This window comes from Uranotaenia lowii, chromosome 3 (assembly GCF_029784155.1).
Source record: "Uranotaenia lowii strain MFRU-FL chromosome 3, ASM2978415v1, whole genome shotgun sequence".
NCBI classification, from domain to species: domain Eukaryota; kingdom Metazoa; phylum Arthropoda; class Insecta; order Diptera; family Culicidae; genus Uranotaenia; species Uranotaenia lowii.
The window spans coordinates 270,360,032-270,380,633 of record NC_073693.1 but is presented as its reverse complement, the minus strand read 5'-3'; the positions used below and the strand labels follow the sequence as shown (position 1 = coordinate 270,380,633).

At 39.5% G+C, this 20,602-nt stretch overlaps 3 protein-coding genes across 12 annotated transcripts in view; 1 reads left to right on the top strand and 2 right to left on the bottom strand.

The window, feature by feature from the left end:
- Positions 1–791: 791 nt before the first annotated feature.
- On the bottom strand, positions 792–5,871 carry LOC129753404 (uncharacterized). Its single transcript, XM_055749227.1, has 3 exons — positions 2,776–5,871; positions 943–1,626; positions 792–893 (listed from the first exon to the last, which is right to left on the bottom strand). The coding sequence occupies exons 1-3, from the start codon at positions 5,869–5,871 to the stop codon at positions 792–794; spliced, it is 3,882 nt and encodes a 1,293-aa protein (XP_055605202.1).
- A 1,813-nt stretch (positions 5,872–7,684) lies between these two features.
- On the top strand, positions 7,685–8,182 carry LOC129753403 (uncharacterized). The gene has a single exon (XM_055749226.1). The coding sequence runs from the start codon at positions 7,685–7,687 to the stop codon at positions 8,180–8,182; it is 498 nt and encodes a 165-aa protein (XP_055605201.1).
- Positions 8,183–10,824: 2,642 nt separating this feature from the next.
- Positions 10,825–20,602, bottom strand: part of LOC129751439 (bumetanide-sensitive sodium-(potassium)-chloride cotransporter) — a 256,700-nt gene continuing 246,922 nt past the window's right edge. For all 10 annotated transcript variants that reach the window (XM_055746933.1, XM_055746943.1, XM_055746939.1 and 7 more), the window contains 3 exons: positions 12,578–12,672; positions 11,952–12,363; positions 10,825–11,638 (listed from right to left, as the gene is read on the bottom strand). In XM_055746933.1, coding sequence (XP_055602908.1) covers positions 11,394–11,638; positions 11,952–12,363; positions 12,578–12,672 — 752 coding nt within the window. In that variant the 3' untranslated portion in view covers positions 10,825–11,393. The remainder of the gene's footprint in view (positions 11,639–11,951; positions 12,364–12,577; positions 12,673–20,602) is intronic.

The window sequence follows — 20,602 nt, the reverse complement described above, 5'->3', positions numbered from 1 at the left end:
ATTATCAGCACAGTGAGTGCCAATTTCATCGGAGCTGTGCATCTTATCGAAGTCTTGTTTCGATTCTTGCAGAAGTCGGTTGGCCCCAACAAAAGTCAGAGCGTTGTCGCAGTAGATGTCGGCCACCCGACCTCGTCGGCCAACGATGCGTTTCAGGGCGTTGATGAAGGACTCAGAAGTGAGGCTGTAGACCATGTCGATGTGGACAGCCTTCGACCACATACATACGAAGATCGCAACGAAAATTTTTAACGGCGCGGACCGACGATTTGGGATACGAACGAAAAACGGGCCGCAATAATCTACTCCGCAGCTCACAAACGCGCGCGTGGGTGTGAGCCGAACACTTGGTAAGGGTCCCATAATCTGGGAGGCACTGGTTGGCTTGCAGCGAAAGCAGATTAGGCACTCTTTGACCACTTTTTTCACCAGATCTCTCCCCCGAATCGGCCAGAATCGTTGTCGAATTGTTGCCAAAAGCATTTGAGGGCCAGCATGAAGGGTGTTCAGGTGGATTGATTTGGCCAAAAGGTAAGCCAAGTGCGATTTGTGTGCCAAGATTATTGGGAACCTGGTGTCGAACGGTGCGTCAAGGTGCTGGAGTCTGCCTTGAAGGCGGAGCAGACCACTTTCGTCCAAAAATATGTTGAGCGACTTAAGTTTCGATGTGGTGCCAATGTTTTTGATTATTGGCTCAGATGCGTTTTTCAAAAACTGAATTTCCTTATTATAATGCGTTTTCTGATCGTGTCGAATTAGGATATTCAGTGATGCATTTAATTCGTGAACGTTCAGTGAGCCAAAATTTCGTTTATCAGGTTTTGTTCGACAATTTTGTATAAAGCGATAACCCCATGCAACTTTTCGCTGAAGGGGGGAGAGACGAGAATGATCTGTGATGGGGTGAAAAAAGGGAGATTCTGTTACAGCAACTAGAGAAACCGTCGATTGTTTGCTTTCAATTCCTCTAGCTTGCATGTGGAGAGGCGATAGTGAGATATCATTAGGTGGCCAGTTCGATTTGTCGGTACAAAGAAAGTTGGGTCCATGCCACCAAAGATTGTCTGCTATGAGTGCTGATGGGCTGACACCGCGGGAGATTCGATCAGCTGGATTGAGGTCAGTCGGAATATGACGCCATGGACTGCCTCTGGTGATGCGGTGGATCTCAGCAATTCTGTTCGATACAAACACCTTCCAAACGGACGACGACGAAGCCAACCAGTGCAGCACTATGGTGGAATCCGTCCAAAATGTCACCGGGCAATTCCATCCGGTGTATTCCACGATAGAGTCTTGTAGCTGGGCAGCAAGGAGAGCAGCACAAAGCTCTAGCCGAGGGGTTGATAGCTTGTTGAGAGGGCTAACTCGCGATTTTGAAGCCAGGAGATTACAAATTGGTTTGTTTTCTGCTTTCGAGGAAAGTACATAAATGCAACAACCATATGCACTATCGGAAGCGTCCGAGAAGCAGTGCAGTTCGAAATTTTCGTAGTCATTCATAAAAACTTGTCTGGGAATGGCTAACGAACGAAAGCTTTCCATCTCCTGTCGGTATTGCTGCCACCAGGTTTGGTGATGTACTGGCAACGGATCATTCCACGAAAACTTTTCGGACCAAAGCGACTGTAGGAATATTTTTGCGCTTACGACGGAGGCACCGAGTAAACCCATCGGATCGAAGAGACGAGACATTTCCGAGAGTATTTTTTTTTTTTATTAGTTGTTAACCCAGGTGGTAAATCCATTTTACGGATTGCATTCCAAGGCACGGCGAGCCACCGCGTCCCCCCAGTTTGCTACTCTGGGTCCATGGGTGCAATTGGACGACTCATGATACAATGCTAAGGAACACTGTACCCCCTACGCCATAAAGTCCACCTGGGGCCACTGACCTTTGTTCCCACCTCGAACTGTTTGACACACTTTGCTTCAATAGTGGGAGGTCATTTCGCGCTAGTGCGCTCCAAGGCAATACTCGTTTCCGAACCCTCTGATAGCATAGCCTCATTCTAACACAACTCGATGCGCGACCCCTCCTCTGACGAGTTAGGACCCGACATCTCATCGTGTGAATGAGGTCCCCACGTAGCGCAACTACTAACTTTGTGAATCCAGTCCAAGATCCAGAAACACAAAGTGAGTTGTCGACGGCACTTTCTCTGTTCAAACACGTGGGTAGGGGGGGTAAGCCCCCTAGGCCACGTGTAGGACTCAGACTCCTCCGAACTCACAAATAGTGTTGACTTAAGTCACCACTCAGCGCAACTACCCGATCTTCAAGTCGGGCGCTTGACCACCCGAAGCGCAGATCGGGCTATAGAACGCCCTCATCAGGTCACACTCGCGGTTCGGGCGCATCAATTCCCGAAACGCGTGTCGAACCCCGACACCTCCGGCAGAATGTGCCTCTCGGACACTGACGTGTAAACACGTCCCTAAGTGATCGGCCCACCATTGGCCACCACTTTGCGCATCTACTCATTTTGCGAGACGGGTCTATACCCACCGAAGCGCAAAACAAGTTGGCGATCGCTCTCCCTCCGGTCGCATCCGCATATCAGGGTCATGACCCCCCGACAGCGTGTTGGACCATCACACTCACACCCAAGTACTGGTACCAAAGTACCCGGGTGCACCACTTCTTCCGCGCGGGTTTGGCGGGACCCGTCGACGGCCTCTAGTGGGTTTGGTGTAGTTCTCTTGGCCGTACATCTGCAATACGCCGGACTTGCAGACACGTTTCCACTCTGCACCACGGGGAGGTGGAACTACGTCGCAGAGCATTTCCGAGAGTATGACTCGTTTTATTATTGGAGCCGACGTTTCGAGATCAGGAACATTGAAAGTGAAATGATCGGGTTGTGGATGCCAACGAAGTCCCAATGTTTTGATCGATCCTGATTGGCCAATATCGAGTTCGGATCGAGAGTCTCTGAGTGCTTCTGGAATCTGCGAGAGGACTTCGTTGCAATTGCTGCACCATTTGCGAAGAGTAAACCCCCCAGATTTCAATAACTCAATCATCTGGTGGTTTTCGGCGATCAACAGCTGTTTATCATCATTGCCCGAAAGATAATCATCCACGTAGAAACGGTTGGGTACGAGTGGGGCAGCGAGAGGAAAGTTTTCGGCTTCATCGTGGGCAAGTTGGTTGAGGACGCGAGTAGCCAGGTACGGAGCAGGGGCTGTACCATATGTTACTGTGTTCAAACGAAAGGTTTGTAGTGGGGCTTCGGAATTCTTTCGCCACAGTATCTGCTGCAGAGGACGATCAGCTGGATGGACGACGATCTGCCGATACATTTTTTCCACATCAGCTGTTACGGCGTATTTTGGTAAACGAAAGTTGATGAGTGTGGAAATCAACGAAGGTTGGACGGTGGGACCGATGTAGCAGATGTCGTTCAGCGAAATGTTGTTTGCTGCTCGGCAAGACGCATCGAACACGACGCGAGTTTTTGTTGTTGTGCTTTCGGGACGTTGGATGGCGTGGTGAGGAAGGTAGTAGTGGGGCTTTGTGAGATCGGGCTTGACAGGTTCCATATGACCGAGATTTTCATATTCAGTCATGAATTCAAAATAATCCGCTCGAAGATTATCATTTGAGCCCAACTTCCTCTCGGTACTAAGAAATCTGCGATTTGCTATCGGGAATGATTCTCCCAAGGCATGCAACATTTCCTCACGAATCGGCAAACGAACCACGTACCGTCCGTCAGGTGCTCTGAAGTGGGTTTTCAAAAAGTGCGTCTCGCAATATTGTTCTTCCAAACTTAAAGATTTGCCTTTCTCGAAACTTTCCACTTCCCAAAATTTACGAATTGTGGCGTCCAGATTGTCTATGGACGAAACATTGCAGACCACGGCGGGACTTTTTGGTTGTGCGTTTGTTTCACCCGCGACGACGTACCCAAAGACAGTTTTTCTTAGTATGGGAAAACCTTGGCCAAGCGATATTTGATCATTCTCTAAGATGGAGAAAAATGATTTGATTCCAATGATAAGGTCAACGTCGTGAGCAATATTGAACTTGGGGTCTGCAAGGGGAAGGTTGCGAGGAATTACCCACTTCGAAATGTCTACATTTGTAGATGGAAGAACTCTGGTCAAGGCAGGCAACACGAAAAATTCCATGCTTGTGACAAAGTTGCCGGATCGAGAGGCAATGGTGATCGGCACTTGATCTTTTACTCTTTGGACTGACTGGCTGATACCATACACATCGACGTTTGCTGGTGTACGTTTTAAGCGAAGCTGTTGTGCTAAATGTTCGGAAACGAAGTTGGCTTCGGAAGCACAGTCAAGCAAGGCACGAGCGTGTAAAAAGTTGCCTGCGAGGTCCTTGACCTTAACGTATGCAGTCAGCATGAAAACAGCTGATTGGGATGGTTTCGAGAAAAATGATTGTGTATGGCAATTCGTCACATGTGTTGTGTTTTGAGCCGAACCTGACGGATGCCCATCCGACGAGGGAACGAAAGACGACGATTGTTTACTAGGCCCAACCGACGACGAGGGCACTCCCTGTACCCGAGGGAGCACGTGACATTGATCGGCAATGCACGTAACCGACGACGAAGGATCGACGAACGGTGCCGATTGTGAGTGTGAATAAGATTGCGCAATTTGTGCAGCGATAGTATTTTGCTCATCATCGTGAATGGACGATGGTTTGAATGAGTTCAGGTGCAACAAGGTGTGATGTTTCCTGTTGCATGTTCGACACGATCCGGAAGTACAATTTTTCATCAAATGCGACGATTTTAGGCAATTGAGGCAAAGACCATGTCTTTTGGCGATTTCGAAACGTTTTTGAGGTGTTTGCCTTTTGAACTCGTCGCACTGCATCAAAAGGTGCGCTTGTTTGCATAAGATGCATTTCGGCAGATCACTATTGGCTGAGTGATAAATCGATATTTTGTTTCGAGAAGATTTTGATTCGATTTTGGATTCGAATTTTGCACTAGGTAGCGAAGGTTGGGAGAGCATTAGTGATTGCAAAATTCGAGAACGCTTTTGTATAAAAGTGACTAACGATTCGTAAGTTGGTCGAATGTCGTCACACAATGGATTTTCCCACTCCTTCTGTGAAACTGGATCTAACTTGCTGCTCAGAGTTTCGACAAGGAAAGAATTCCAATGATCCTTCGGATCTTCTAATTTGTTAAGAACGCTCACGTGTTTTCCGAATTCATCAACCAAATTGGCGAGGGCTGATGAAGATTCTTTCCGAACAGAAGGTGTGGATAAAAGTGCCGAAAAATGTTGCTTAATTTGCAGATTTCTATTATCGTACCGTTTATTTAACAGATCCCACGCGATAGTGTAGTTAGTCGCAGAAACTTCCAACGATTCGATAAGCCTGAGAGCTTCTCCCTTAAGAACCGCCTTCAAATATTGGAATTTTTGTATGGACGAAAGTTGCAGGTTCACATGGATGAGGGTGGTGAACAAATCGTGAAAATTCATCCACTCATCGAAATTTCCACTAAATTCCGGAATTTTAATCTCAGGGAGACGGACAGAGGGAACATGTGCAGGTGGAGCTAAGGGGGATTGAGATGAATTGTTGGGAGCAATGGCGTCTAATTTTGCCGCCAAATTACCTTTAAGCATGAAATAATCATTTTCGACATTGGCACGTGTTTCTGAAAATTCCTCAGGCAATTCTTCTTCGGCCTCGATCTCACTTTGAATTTCATTAAATTCCCGATAAAGCTCGTCTAGTTTTTCTAGGCGGAATCTCAGTTGAGGAAAATCCCGCTCAGAATTGAAATTTTCATAAAAGGTTTTAACCAAATTGATGGAACCAGTGATAGTGTTCCGACGCACAATCAATCGTTTTACTTTACGCTCATCACGGTTCATTTTTGAGCTTTTTGCTGGGCCAATTAACATGAACGCTCGAAAATCTTTCTTTATTGGTTCGATTGACTCACCTGTCTATTGTAGTGGTTAAAACCTGGGCTCACTTTACCAAACCTGCGTTCCGTGTCCACGTGGTGCGACTAACTTCCTCCGTTGCTGCCGTAATTCGGTCGAAAATCCTCCAAAAATGACGATATCCAGTCTGTAGATGTTGCGGGGGCGATGATATCCGGTTGAGGGTCCAGCCGATGCGATAGGAACCTCCGAACGCAGCTATCCGATGACGATGAGGTAACCTCTCCAAACTGGTCGAGAACAATGGGGACCTGGCGAATCCCGGGTTTCGGCACCAAAAAATGTAGCCAAACCGGACTAGCAGCTGCAGGGACGTCGATGGATCCAATTAACTTTACAGGATCTTAGAATTATGAAAAAACTTGCACGATAACTTGTGCTAAGATGTAATACTTTCACTCGAAATAAAAAATGTGGTTTTGGTAGTGAAAGTCGATAATTTGTCTGATGAGACGTTTATTGGTTCAAGTGCTGACCAAGACTAACTTCTGCACAATCATTGCCCTAGCTTGTGGCGGGAAGCGCCCAATTTGATGATGATGATCATTGATTGAGTTAAACAATGAGGTGTGAGAGCAATTATAATTGAGCTGAGACTTAGCGTTTCTTGACTATTTGAACAATTTTAATTTTTGGTTTAGGGATGTTCAATATTCTTATTCTACTATTGAGTTCTGCAACACCATGAAAATAAAGTAAATAGAAGCCTGATATGGTGTTGGAAATATGGTAATTTAATCTGAATAGGTAAACCAATTATGGGCTTTGAAAGCTTTCGCCTAGTAGATCGGCGAGGATCGCCCAAACTTTACATTTATATTGTGATCAATTTTTACGGCTTGTCAAATGTGAATTGCACATAAACGTCATCGTTGGTTGGTTATCATTCGACTTCAGTAGATGTAAGATAACAAATCGGAAGTTAAAACAAAAAATTAGGAAAATTAAAAAAAAACGCGATTTCTCTATGTCCGGACACCATGTTGTTGTCTATGACCGGACAAAGAAATATTCAAAATTATAGATGATTTCTATAATCTATAATCTATAAACTTTCATTTTTTCATCTCTATAGCACCCTCAAATGGTTATCTGAAGATACTGATTCAATAACCAAACTATTTTGTTCCTCTGATAAACTTTAAATATTGCTGTCCGATCATAGACAATTTTACTCAAGTTTTTTTTCGAAACAAATGTTACATTCTGGTTTGTCAAAAAAACTTTTATGAATGGCTTCATAGAATGTTCAGTATTGGAAAACGCGTACTCACAAGACCTAAGCAAGTGATTTCAGTCATTTTGCTACGTTTTTGTGACATTGGTGACAATTTTGGGGATAAAATTCGTAGTGTCCGGCCATAGACGACACTTTTGGAAATGAGTGAAAACTAACATAAAATGATTTCTCTTACCACATGAATGTGTTTTAAATTATTTTTTTTCTAATATTGTTTAGTGATCATAATATTGATACTCTTCAGATCAGTAGAGGAACCAATATTTACAAAAAAAAATTTTTGAAGTTATTGCTTAAAAACCTTAAGTGTCCGGTAGTAGACAACTGCCCCCTAATTGGCTCTGGTCTAGTGGTGAGTATCCCGACAGTTGGCGAAAGAGTGTAGTTATACCGATCCCAAAACCAGGTGGAGATTCCAAATTACCATCCGGGTATCGTCCTATCAGTTTGACCAGCTGTATGGCTAAGACGATGGAGAGAATGGCAAACCGACGTCTCATGACTTACTTGGAAAACAAGAATCTTTTAGACGAACGACAATTTGCCTTCCGTAAAGGAAAAGGCACCGGGGCCTACTTCAGTAATCTGGCTGAACTATTAGATCAAGCCTTGAAAGATGACCTGCACATCGATTTAGCCGCACTAGACATATCTAAGGCGTATAACCGTGTCTGGCGACATGGGGCGACAAGGAGCTTCAGCGTTGCTGTCGGAAGTGTACTTTCAAAAGAATTCGAAGAACAAAACGGTGTCCCACAAGGATCGGTTCTTGCAGTGAGCCTGTTCCTGGTTACTATGCAATCTGTTTTCAACGTAGTCACAGAAAATGTGCATGTCTTTGTCTACGCCGACGACATTCTACTTGTCGTCATTGGACGTACCCCCGGCCTGTTACGAATCCGCTTACAAGCTGCCGTTAGAGCGGTTGCCAAATGGTGTGCGACAGTTTGGTTTTCAAATGGCGTTGGAAAAATGTTCAATCTCACATATCTGTAACCATAGTCATAATCCGTGGTCAAGAACTGTTTCTGTTGGCGATACACAAGTACCATATCGAAAAACACTTAAAATTCTTGGAGTCACAATTGACCGCAAGTTGACTTTTGCAAGTCACTTTCAGCGGATCAAAGCTGAAGTAAAGTCACGAGTCCAGTTGATAAAAATGATCAGCAAAAGACAGACTGTCAACAACAGAGAAACCTTGTTTAGAGTCAACAACAGTCTTGTAACTAGTAAACTCTTGTACGGTATCGAAATCACGAGTCGTTCAACTAACGATCTAATACATACTCTCGGACCCTGCTACAATACTATTTTTAAATTATCTTCTGGGTTGTTACCGAGCTCACCCACACTCTCAGTTTTTTCAGAAGCTGGAGTATTACCTTTCGATATGGTTGTTACGAAAACTATCGTTTTCAAAGCAATTAATACTTTAGGAATGTTTTCCGGAAACACAACACCTCTCATCGATTTAGCCAAAGAACAACCGCAAACTGTCGTTGGAGTACCACTTCCCACTGTTACTCGATCTAAAAGGCTAAGCGACAGAGAGTGGCACAAGAAAAAACCAAGAATCGACTGGAGCATTAAGAAGAAATTGAGAGCATCAGACCCTCCATCGAAGGTTCAGGCTTTCTTCAATGAACTTCACTCCCTCTACAGCACGTACTCAATGTAGGGGAAAACTGTACAAGACGCACCAGCGGGGTAAAATGGCCCATGTCATTCTTTCTCAAATATACACTAACCTATGGCTTCGAATGATGTTTTTCTTCATTTTTATTGTAGTAAACAAGCTTTTTCATCATTCAATAGATAAAAAGTTCACAAAATCTACTTTAGTTCTTAGAAACCGAGGAATTAATGGAATCAGCGTGAAACTTGTAATTTTTCATAAGTTACATATAAGGTTTTATGGTAAAACAGCTTGCGCAATCTGATCAAACTACAGCTTATCTTTTTACCACTCATGTGCTTTTTCGGAAGACTATAAATATTTTGTTGTATTTTATTAGTTTCCTACAAATTTTATCCAAAATCAAACATATGAAAATTGGGGCAGAATGACCACAAGACCACGTTTTTTACGCTCAAATTTTGAATGCTGTTAACTTTTGACAAAACCCGAATATCAAAACAAAATGCCTTTCTTTTTATTTGCTGACCCCCAAATGACGATAACATTGCAAAATTATAACAAATTTCGTCCTTGTTCGAGTTAAAACGGTGCACCAATATTCGATTCGAAAAAATTATCGGCCGCCATGTTTGCCGCGATATCACTATATCAGTCGAAAAAATTGAATTTCGTTGCCTACTTGAAGGCGTTTTATATATAAGGATATTAAAAAGTGTATTTTGAAAAGCGAAAATTTCGATCAGTTTAGCAGTACTAAATGATTTTTAGCCAAAAAATGGTAGTTTACAAAACTACGATGAACATGTAATTAAATATTTGGTGTTTCAATAATTACATTCCGTATAATCATTGTTCTATTTCTTACCACCCTTCCTATTTGGTGCGTTCTGTCCACTAGTTTTGGCGTTCTACCCCGCGGTTTGTTTTCTGGCTGTTTTAGTTTTTTTACAAAAATATAGTCAAAATCGAGTTTTTATCATATTTTTTCTTTTCGATAATACGTAGATTTCATCCTTGAATCGTTGTCAACTCTCAATTTGGTTCTTAAATGATTGGTATCGCTATAAATAGCAATTATGCTTAGCTGGTGCGTTTTGTACAGTTTTACCCTACTTTACAGACGGCTCGAAAGCTGATAACGGTGTTGGTCTTGGGATATTAGGTCCAGAAAAGCAATATTACTATCGCCTTCCTATGGAATGCTCCATTTTCTCAGCCGAAGCCGAAATGAATGTGCCGATAGTTTAGCATCACGCGGAAGAACAGGACGACTATGGAGCAAATCAATTCCGTTAATGGATGCCAGGAAAATGGTTTCGTCATTAATGCAACGTGTGTGGCAGGAAAAGTGGTACAACGAAAGAACTCTTTTTTGCCGAAGAATAAAGGAAACAACATCCAGGTATCGTGATCGATCACATCGAAAGGAGCAAGAAATCCTTTCACGACTACGAGTGGGTCACACAAGGATTACACATCAACATTACATTGACGCAAGCATACATCGACCACCAGAATGTGAGATCTGCAACGTGCGACTTGATGTGGAGCATCTATTACTTAACTGTCGTCAATACGAAGATATCTGTGCAAGTATGGAGTTACCCACATCTATTCGAACCATGTTATGTAACGATACCGAAATGGAAAATTTAGTGATAACATATCTTAAAGCAATCGACATGTTCGACAGAATTTAATTTACATAGTTTAGAGATGAATGAACTTCTAATTTTAAAGTCTCTCAAATCAAACAATCGATCAATTAATTATTTGAGTTTTTTCTTGAACACTGACCATGTATTCTAAAGGTAGTTTCCAATTCGTTCGAAATGAAGTAGGTTATTTTTTTGTATTAGTAAAAGTATTGTTTTAAGATAACAATGCTTCTATCTTAACTTGTCTGACCAAAAAAACCCTAAAGATGATAATAACACTGAAATTGGCAAGTATTGCATTTCTTCAAACTAAATCTGTACAAAAAACATCAACCCGATTCTTCTTCTGCATCAATCTATTTATTTAAGAACAACGCGTGAGTTTATAAGTTCTGGACATGTACAAATGGAATCGGCATGATATGTTTTAAACATGGTTGCAATGTATTAAAAATAGAAAAAAAAATAATAGCACTTCATAATCCGTCCACTTTTCGGATCGTTAATTATATTCACGTTCACTGAAACTTTCTATCCATCGTCTAAAAATACCTTAAGCTCTATCAAAGTATGAATGGATCTTTTTCGCTGGCAAATGGAAATGGAATGCAGCAAAAATGAAAATAAAAAATAAAATACTTCTCGACCGACCGAGACAAGAAATCTTAATAAATGCCATCTTAACGTATACTGTGTTCAAATACTCGAAGAAGTCGCACGAAATCTGATTCCGGGGATCCCTTAAATTGTTAACAATGATGAAAACTTCCCAGTAAACTAAGCCGGAAGTAATGATCTAGGGTGCAAAAAAATGAGGAGACAATGTTGGGTCATAAGTTTTGTATGCTGCGTTACAAAATGATTGTTTCTTCGCGATTTTTTGCCTGTTTTTTCCTACTCATCTTCTCTATGAATAGAACGTCAGTACACTGGTTTGGTTGCCTCGAACGAACAGGAACGGCGGAAGTCCCTGGCTGAGGGTCTCGAGCCAGGCCATATAGAGTGGGGCCGAGACAACTCCTTTGCGGGGCATCGGTAGCGTCATGACGACCAAATCGGACTTGGCAGAATGCTGCAGCAGATACTCGCGGAGGTTCAGATGCCGGTCGGTTTTGTCCCGCACGGCCAGCAACTCGGCGTCGGAAATTTGACCTAAAACACAGGAAAAGGTGAGAAGTAAGAGAATGGGAAAGGAATTTTGGAATTAAGTTGATTAAAATTCATCGATGCAGAACGCTACACGGTGTGTTTGTAGAGGATCATAGTTTTTCAAAATTGGTAAATTAATGATTTTCTGAGTTATTTGATACAAAATATACTATTGTATTTTTAAGATTTATCGATTGAACATTCTTATATGAAGGGTCCTTGAACAAATGTTTTTTTGAAAATAAACTGGAGTAGAAAGTGTTACTTTTTTCAAATTTTCTCCCATGAAACACCCCGTGGTTGCCTTGCTGCTTACCAGGTTCATCGCCGGTGAAGTCCTTGATTAGATCTTTGAAGAAGTTAACCGTTGTGGGTTCTGGTTTCTTCGTCACATCCGGCAGCAATTTCAAATCACTGTAGTCGATTCGGAATTTCGCCAGCAAACTGGCCATATTGCGTTGTTCGAATTCCAGCTCGGCTTTCCGGTTGGCCAGGGCAAAAACTCGCAGCTTGCAGGACGCCCAATTTCGTCGGGTGCTGATGATGTAAGGCAACAGGAGTGTTAGGCCACCATCATCGTACAGCCACCAAACGTCGATGATGCCGTTCTTTTTCTTACTGTTGAACTGGGTTAGCTCATCTAGAATGTCCTTCGGCAGTTCCGACCCACCGGGTCCCCGATAGAGCAGCGCCGGATCGTTCCGTTTCAGAGACCGTTGCGTGGTTTCCTGAAATAAAGAACAACCAGAACGAAATAAAAAAAAACCGGATGGCGGATATCACAACACAAAGCGACAAAACAATCTGGCGAATGAACCGAACTGCGATACAAAAAACTTTCAACAATGTTGATTGGTTGGCTGGGACAGCTAAAAAATAAAAGGGTCCCCACGCTCATCAAAAGAATGTTGAGCTACCATGGAAAATAGAAAAATGGCTTACATTTAAAAGTTTCGCATTGATATCCATCGGGTCTGGCATTCCGGAAACGGTGGCATTGCGTGGCGTTCCGACGGTCAAGTCGCTGGTGCTGCTGGCTACAGTTGGGAACAATAAAAAAAAGTTAAAGTCGTGTTATTTATATTATTTTCACTTATTATTTCGTAATGAACTTGGTGGAAAACGTTGAGATAAAGATCTCTGGAAACAGAAACATTGTTGCAAATTAACGGAGTAGGTATTGCTTTCATGCTTTTCATAATGCATCTTACAAAGTAATGAGAACAATTTGTTTCAAATTTTGTAGGAAAATTGGCTGAATTAATATCTATACGCCGAGCTAAATACTATTATATTTCTTCTTCAGCCTCGAACTTGATTTTAAAATTGATAATGAAGAACATAAGCTGTTCAAAAATGTTCAAACGTCACAAAAGATAAGTCTTTTTTTCGTGATGAATTTTGCAATTCTGTCCTGCAAAGTTCACAAATAGGCTCAAGGTTTTTTAGTTAAAAGCTTCTTATATTATTATTATATTTATCGACAATTTTGTAGAAAAATTCGACAGTTAAATTTTACAATTATTATTAAATCATGGGTTTTTACTAAACCAATTATTTGCAAAAGATAGTAAAACACATGTAGGTAATTTCATGTTTCGTTATCAATGAAAACTTCAAAACCAAAACTCGCGTATCCCTTCAAAAATCAAAAAGAATTTTCTTTTAGTGTGTTTTTATATTGCGCCTCGCCGTGGCCCATTAATTAAAATTCTATTCGGAGGATGCTACCTGGCGCGTATGAAAGTAATACTGAATGAATTACTTTTTCTTTTCCGTTGAAAATCTGTCGTTTTCTTGTGAAACCATAAAATTAGAGGTTTATGCTGTGGTTTAAGTATTCCCAAGTAACTAAAAGTTACATAGCAACTTAATCATGTAAGTTTTGAGTTCTCTTTTGGCTGAATAAAAGGTACTCGAGAGAAAAAAAACCTTAAAAAGTCCGCATATCAGTTCGGCCTATCGTGCTTCGTTACGAACTTCTTGCGAGCTATTTGGATCTATGGAACTTCAATGCGAATTGAGCTGTGTCAAAATTGTCAAATGGTTTGTTCACACTCTCTTAGAAACTTTTTCGAATGCGTTCTCAATTTGTGAACAAAAATTGATTATTTTCTAGAAATAAGAAAGAATTGTTTGTTTTATTGCCGTCGCCGGCGATTGGAAGAAAAATGAGCTGAGGAAAGAACATTTCAACGTAAAACTCCTGGTAAGTACATAAGAAAATAATATTAGGGGAATACATTACTAACTCAAAGTTAAATTTCAGCACCAGCTTTCCTTGAAACCGGAGTTGTCAAATACAAATCCTATAGTTTTGGAATATCATAGATTTGAGAAAAATCAAAATTTTGTTGAACCACAAATTGAATTATCTGAAGGTGAGGATGACGAAACCGAAATTAAGTTAAGGGGGGGTAGGGTCTAACACTTTTAAAAAATCGATTTTTTTATTTTTTTATTTTCTTATTGTAAAACATTTCAAGAATGTTGTGTCAAATTTTCAAGTCAATTGAAGCAAAACTGTAGAAATTATAGGCCTTTATCTCCTCCTATCTAATACTGTAAGAAAGTAAAAGCAGAAACTTCAAACGCGTTTTTCTCGAAAGCACATTTTTCAAGTCCGTGGACATCGTCATTTGAAAGCTACTTATCCGATTCTTTTCAAATTTGGAACATATTTTCTACATATAAAATACCAGACCCCAACGTTTTTCTTTTTTTGTTTTTTTTACTTTGGGGAGATTTTACAGATAAAAAATGGCGGATTTTTTCGTGAAAAATCGTAGTTTTTACTTCAAACAGCCACAAAAATTTCAAAAAAAATTTTTTAAGTTAAATAAAAACGTTGGGGTCCAGAAAAACATCTTTTAAAAATATTTTGCTCTGATTTTTTGACTTTAGATAATTCTGGGCTGAGATACAGTGTCCACCGCAAATCCTGTTTTATAAAAGGTATCCTCGAAAGTGCTCCGTCACCGGCTCATTTTTCAATATTTTTCTACGAAAAAATAACTTAATGTTCTTTTAACAATGCTTTGTATAATGCAAAAAATTTTAATACATTTGTTTGAACGATAGCTCTAGAAAAAAATCGTGAAAATGGTGTTTTTTTTACCCGTAAGACCCTACCCCCCCCCCCCCCCCCCTTAAGAATACTTGTAAATCTGAACACTAACAGTGCGTATCGGTTTGAAAACGAATTACAAAATATCAAACACATGATCAGGAGCGAATCGAAAAGCCTACAGCGAGACTTTCAGAGGTGTTTATTCATACAATGCATTCAAAAATAACCCTGTTAAAAAATTCCCTTACAGACCATCGTGTAGTGGAGTGGCTTTTAAGCGAGGATTTCAACTTAATAACAAATTTTACGATTGCTCACCAATTCCAACGATGTAGTGAGTGAAGTTCACCTCCGTTTCTGAAGAAGCTAAATAATTTTAACATCCATGGGCATGTTTTAAAAGATAAAAGGGTTTTTTTTTGTTTACTCACAAACCGTAAATTTTAAATATCTTTGAAGGATTAACACCAAAAGGAGTACATTGAGATTTTTTTTGTTTCGATTATAGTCGTTTTATCATCTTTATAGCATTCGCTTCTTTATATCAACGTTTCAGTTGGCAGACAGTTATTGAACAACTTATCCGGCACAACTGTGTTTGATGTTTAATCTTGGGCTCGAACTTGCGAACATCGGCGCAGGAGGCAACCGACTTGCCAACTGAACCATATCACAAGCCCGAGTACATTGAGCTCATTTATCCAAGAAGTCAGGAGAAACGTTAAACAGTAGAACCTCGCTTATCCGACGACCGAACTCCAGTTTTCTGAGCTTCTACGTTATCCCAGGTTGGCATAAACTCCACAAATTTATTGAGCTTTGCGCCCGGATGGTATGCAAAAGGATGCACAGTAGAACCCCGCTTACCCGAGGAAGTCGGGGGATGGACCACCTCGGATATTTAAAACCTCGGGTTAAACGACATTCATTGACTAGCCCTATTCTTTTGCTCAAGTATTTCATATCATTCACTTACATAGCTTGGTTCTAACATGGATTTTATTTTTCTATTTAGGTAATCGACGTTTCTCGCAAGTTCAGACTTAAAACTTGCAAAAAACGTCGATTTAATAGCTTAACAATGTATCGCGATGATAAAACAAATTTTTCATGAATTTTTTTTTTATAAAAATGGTGGCTGGGATTACGTGGAAGCTCCGATAACCGGAGCTGGAATACGCGTGGTTCTACTGTAGGGGAGAATGGGGATACTTGATCCCCTTTTCTTATTTTAATAATATCTTTTTGTGAAAATTTTGCAACTCACCGACTATCTCACCGTCACCGCATTTTCTGACAGTGTGTAATTTTAAGTTTATATGCTCCAAAAGTTAGAACGATACATGAACTCGTAGGTAGATAAACTAGAAGCATTTTCGTGAGACTAAAAAAATTGTGAATGAGGAACTACATCGCCGGTGTCATCAAAGGCCGCTAGAAATCGAGATTCGGGAACGTAAGTGGAGATGGATTGGGCACACGCTGCGAAAATATGAAAACGAGATTTGCAGAGAGGCGCTAGATTGGAATCCAGACGGCCATCGAAGAAGAGGCAGACCCAGAAACTCGTGGCGGCGAAGCCTAGCCGCTGAAGTCTGAACTGTCGACGAGAATCTTGACTGGGACCAGGTGAAGACGCTGGCCCCGTATCGTCAAAAGTGGAGGTCTTTTACCACGGCCCTATGCACCGGAGGATCGGCGCGGGATCATTAACATAACAAAAAAATTGTGATATTTTTAAAGTTACAAGAGACTTGATCCTTACTGCAGGATGCCCTGAGCCTAGGCAACAATCTAGTAAAATCCGAAAATAAATGGTCCGTTAACTATTTTTTGACATATTAGTTTTCATTTCACAGTTTGAAAGTATCAGATAAAGAGAATTCCAAAAGTTTGTTTACTACACTATAGTCATTGCATACTTTAAGGCGCATTTTTCTACTTTTAGACAAATACAGTATTTTAAGTCCTTTACTAGACTTAGACAATTACTTGATAAACATTAGTTATTGGACAAAATATAAGAAATTTCATGATTACCAGTGATCACAATCCATTCAGTAGAAAAATATATAATTTTGGAGTCCAGGGATTAATTATACCCATAACATACATTTTGGAAAACTTCTTCTTAAAAAAATTGAGAGTTTATTATTGCATTGAAAATTTGGCATAATTAAGGGCAAATTATACTCCTACGATTGACATAATGAAATAAATATTTTAATTGTAACTTTTTCAAGTGTTTGAATAAGAGATTGCTTCCGAAATCACCTACTGCACGTGGAAAAAATATGGTTTTCTTAAATGCACATCAATTTGGTCAAATGTTTAATTTTACTTCATTTTCACCTACTTTGAAAAAGCCGAGGTGAACATCTTTAGTTTATTTAAATTCAGGTTTTTAAACAAACTACTCAGACATCGGCGATGGTTCAAAGGTAACGTGTTCAGCCATCATCAGGAATGTTCAGGTTCAATTCTTCAAGCATGTGGATTTTTCAAGTAAGTATGAAATCCATTAAGAGTACAGAGAATAGATAGTAATAGAAAGTGGCGTAAGATCTCAAAATTAAGAAAAATTCGAACGCGCTTAAGTTTACCAATTTTTTTTTCGCGTTAAATTCAAAACATCTCAGTCGTATGCAAAAGCTGAATAGCCTTCTATTCAGCTGTGATTATCGAACTTGAATGTATTGATAAAAACTTAAATTTTAAGCTGTATAGATTGCTATACAGCCCCCATCAGGACTGACTAAGCTTTCAAGAGCCTGTTGGTTACTTGGGATTACTTGTGATAAGAACTGCAAATTATCAGTGTCAGACAGCCAATATCAGCCGACTTTGATACTGCTTAGAATGTCATGCGATACTGATTTTTGGTCAGCGACATAAGCTTACAATATCATGACCAACTTAAATGAAAGACATCATGCTTGCTATGACATTTTTCTTCTTACAGCTAACAACTACATTTTTTTCGGCTGTTGCGCAGCTTATAACGTAAAATCCCTCCCAATACAGCCAGGAAATGACATGGAAAGACGACTGTATGTGTGAAGCGAGTGGAGTGCAAAAATGTCATTCAATATTGACATTGCTGCCTGACTGACATTGTAGCTTGGTCAATCAACTGGTAGACGACTATGATATTCTTTAGATAACATTGACTTCTAGACGTTGGTCAGGATGGAACGATATTGACTGAAATTTACCAGCCATCACTAGAACCGGTATGAAATGGCCTTTCTTGTGCATATAGTTTTATTGCCCAAATCTTGCGTTAATATACTCAAAATCCAGTGCAAAGCGAAATTTAGGTGAAAGAATTGTCTCAGAAAATGCAGATTGATAAAATTTCCTAAAAATAGCTTCCTTTAAATAACCGTCAAGAATTCTGTATTTCGTGTTTTATAAATCTAAAGATGCCAAAATGTCACAAATTGCGTCAACTTTCTAATTCACTTTTCAAAAAATTTCTATTGTGACTGATTTCTTTAAAAAGTACCTTTTTACACCACTTTTCTACACTTTTGGTGGCCATGATCATAAAAATTTAAAAAAAATCCATATGCGCAACATATAGCTTTAAACTTCAGCTTTATCAGGCATTAAGTGAATTTTTCTTCGAGCACAAATCAACAGACTAACAGTCTTTTCCTCGAAGCATATTTTTTCGAACTTTTTTTCTTAGACTTCGAATGACTTTAAAATCGATGTTTGTAGCTCAATATTGTCTGAAAACTAAATTTGAGTCACGTTACAAGCTTTCCAAAAATATAAAATTTGTAAAAATCGGTTAAGAAACAAGAGAGTTTTAGCGGAAAAGGTGTTAGAAGTCATTTGACTCCCGGTGGTATAAATAGGTATATACAGAGTGCCGGTATGTTTAGTGTTAAATTAACTCGCCTTTTCAAAGCAGGCGCTATTAAAAAATGTAAATATTTCCCAATTATGAAAATGCAGATTTGCGTAACTGTTTCTTTTATGCAAGAGACAGCATAACAAAAGATTGGTTCACTTATTATTTTACTGTTGTGCCATTAACGATAATTTAAAATTTTTAGATTCTTGTGAAACCATTAATCGCAGTTCCTCAAAATTCAATTTTAACGAGAGAAATAGCTACAATACCAAAAATCCATATAAGGTACACCGGGCTAAGTGTTTACGCGGGGTAAGTGTGGACAATGGCTATTAATCAATACCACAGAAGACGAACAAGCTCGAACAAAACATCTTCAAAAAAGTGTGTAAAATTTCAAATGTTGACATCCAAAAAATTCGTTGAAAATTGACTGGAAACTACGCAGTTCAAAAGTTAGAAATCAAATTATCAAGAGCTCAGTTTTCGGAAAGGCGCATTCGTATATGAACTAATTAAACCAATGTCGCTCTAAAATAGACGAGTCAAATTCATTGTTAGATAGATTCAATAAGATTTACTTTTGATTGGGAGAATTTCACTTCCTTTATTTTAAACGGTTTTACTTTTTCACTTTTTCCAATGAGTGAAACAACTTTCTTTTATTTTTAAATTGACGTAACGAATCGGGCTAGGGTCAAGTGGGATAATTATGAACACGGGGTAATTCCGAACAAGTGCCATACGCGCTGCTGTGGGGGATGAATGAACACCAAAAGTTCCAAAAGTGGTAGTTTAACATCCGATTGAAAGCTGTAAGTTGTTTCCGATCTGTTTTCAAATCATAATGATATCATTTCAGATGTTTTAAAAAACCATTACCTCGTGAAACGGAAATCGTTTCGGACAGTGTTCAATGTTTTGAATATCAAATCATAGGAAATCCTGCTAGAATATTGTTATCCACTGTTTTACATGCAGTTTATGATGCTTTGTCTGGATGAAACATATTCTTATTCATTTCCTGCCATTTCTTTGGCTTCTCGATGGTCAAATGTTTTATTCATCAACTTAGGGGGCCATTCACTAATTATCCAAGCATTTCCAGACCCCTTTCCCCCTCCTCCCCTTGTGAGAAATTTCTTAAAAAACTACTCCCCCCCCTTTCTATAACATCTTAACATATTAACGATCGTGAAGAAATCTTAGCCGGGAAACATCAACACTCGGCATTTATACCCCAGAATCCACTGGACCAAATTCAATAAATTTCATAATTAAATTAGGTCTACAATGTGTTAAGTTTTGAATTTTTGAGAAATTGATTTTTTTTTCCAAAATTGAGATTCGGATTTAGAAAAAAAGCTCTACCAGTTCTTTTCAGTCTTTGCAAAAACTTTTGAACCTCATTTTTTTAAACTGAAAATAAAGTTTCAAAAGTGGAAAAAAAGTGAATAGAACAGAAATTTTGAAAAAAGCTCAATCTGCAACCAAATTTAAACAAGTCTTAATTTTGTTTAAATAAATAGTGATGAAAACTCGATTTTCGTTGATAAAAAAAGGCAGTCAATAGTTTTACCGGTTATAGCAAAACCGAAAACCTGTATCCCAGGAATAGTTCTCTTATACCGAGTACAGGTTTTACGTGCTTCCAAAACCAGGTTTTTGCCTTTCTTTCAGAAAGGTATAGTTATCGGTCGATTTTGGAGATCTTTAATTATGGGTCTTAGATATACCTTTATAGGTACCTATCGAATCAGCTCGTCGAGTTCAGACGATGTCTGTGTATTTGTGTGTATTGGTGTGATTTTTTGTAAACTTTTTTGCACGTTTTTGCGAAACTGGGCAGTACAATAAAAATGATTTTTAGCTTAAAAAATTTGTTTTTTTTTCTTCTTCGTCCTATAAAAGAAAGAAAAAAAAAACAAAATAGTTTGAAAAATAAATTTTCATAGTAATTATCATCAAATCATCACTCCAAAAAACGTGTCAATTTGGCTTGCTAGCCACAACCAGCAATCACTAAAATCAA

Coding starts and splice junctions, on each gene's coding strand:
- LOC129753404 (XM_055749227.1), bottom strand. CDS start 5,871: ATGAACCGTGATGAGCGTAAAGTAAAACGATTGATTGTGCGTCGGAAC. Junction 1,627..2,775: donor TCTCGGAAATGCTCTGCGAC/GTAGTTCCACCT, acceptor ATATTCCTACAG/TCGCTTTGGTCCGAAAAGTT. Junction 894..942: donor TTGAAAGCAAACAATCGACG/GTTTCTCTAGTT, acceptor ACCCCATCACAG/ATCATTCTCGTCTCTCCCCC.
- LOC129753403 (XM_055749226.1), top strand. CDS start 7,685: ATGACTTACTTGGAAAACAAGAATCTTTTAGACGAACGACAATTTGCC.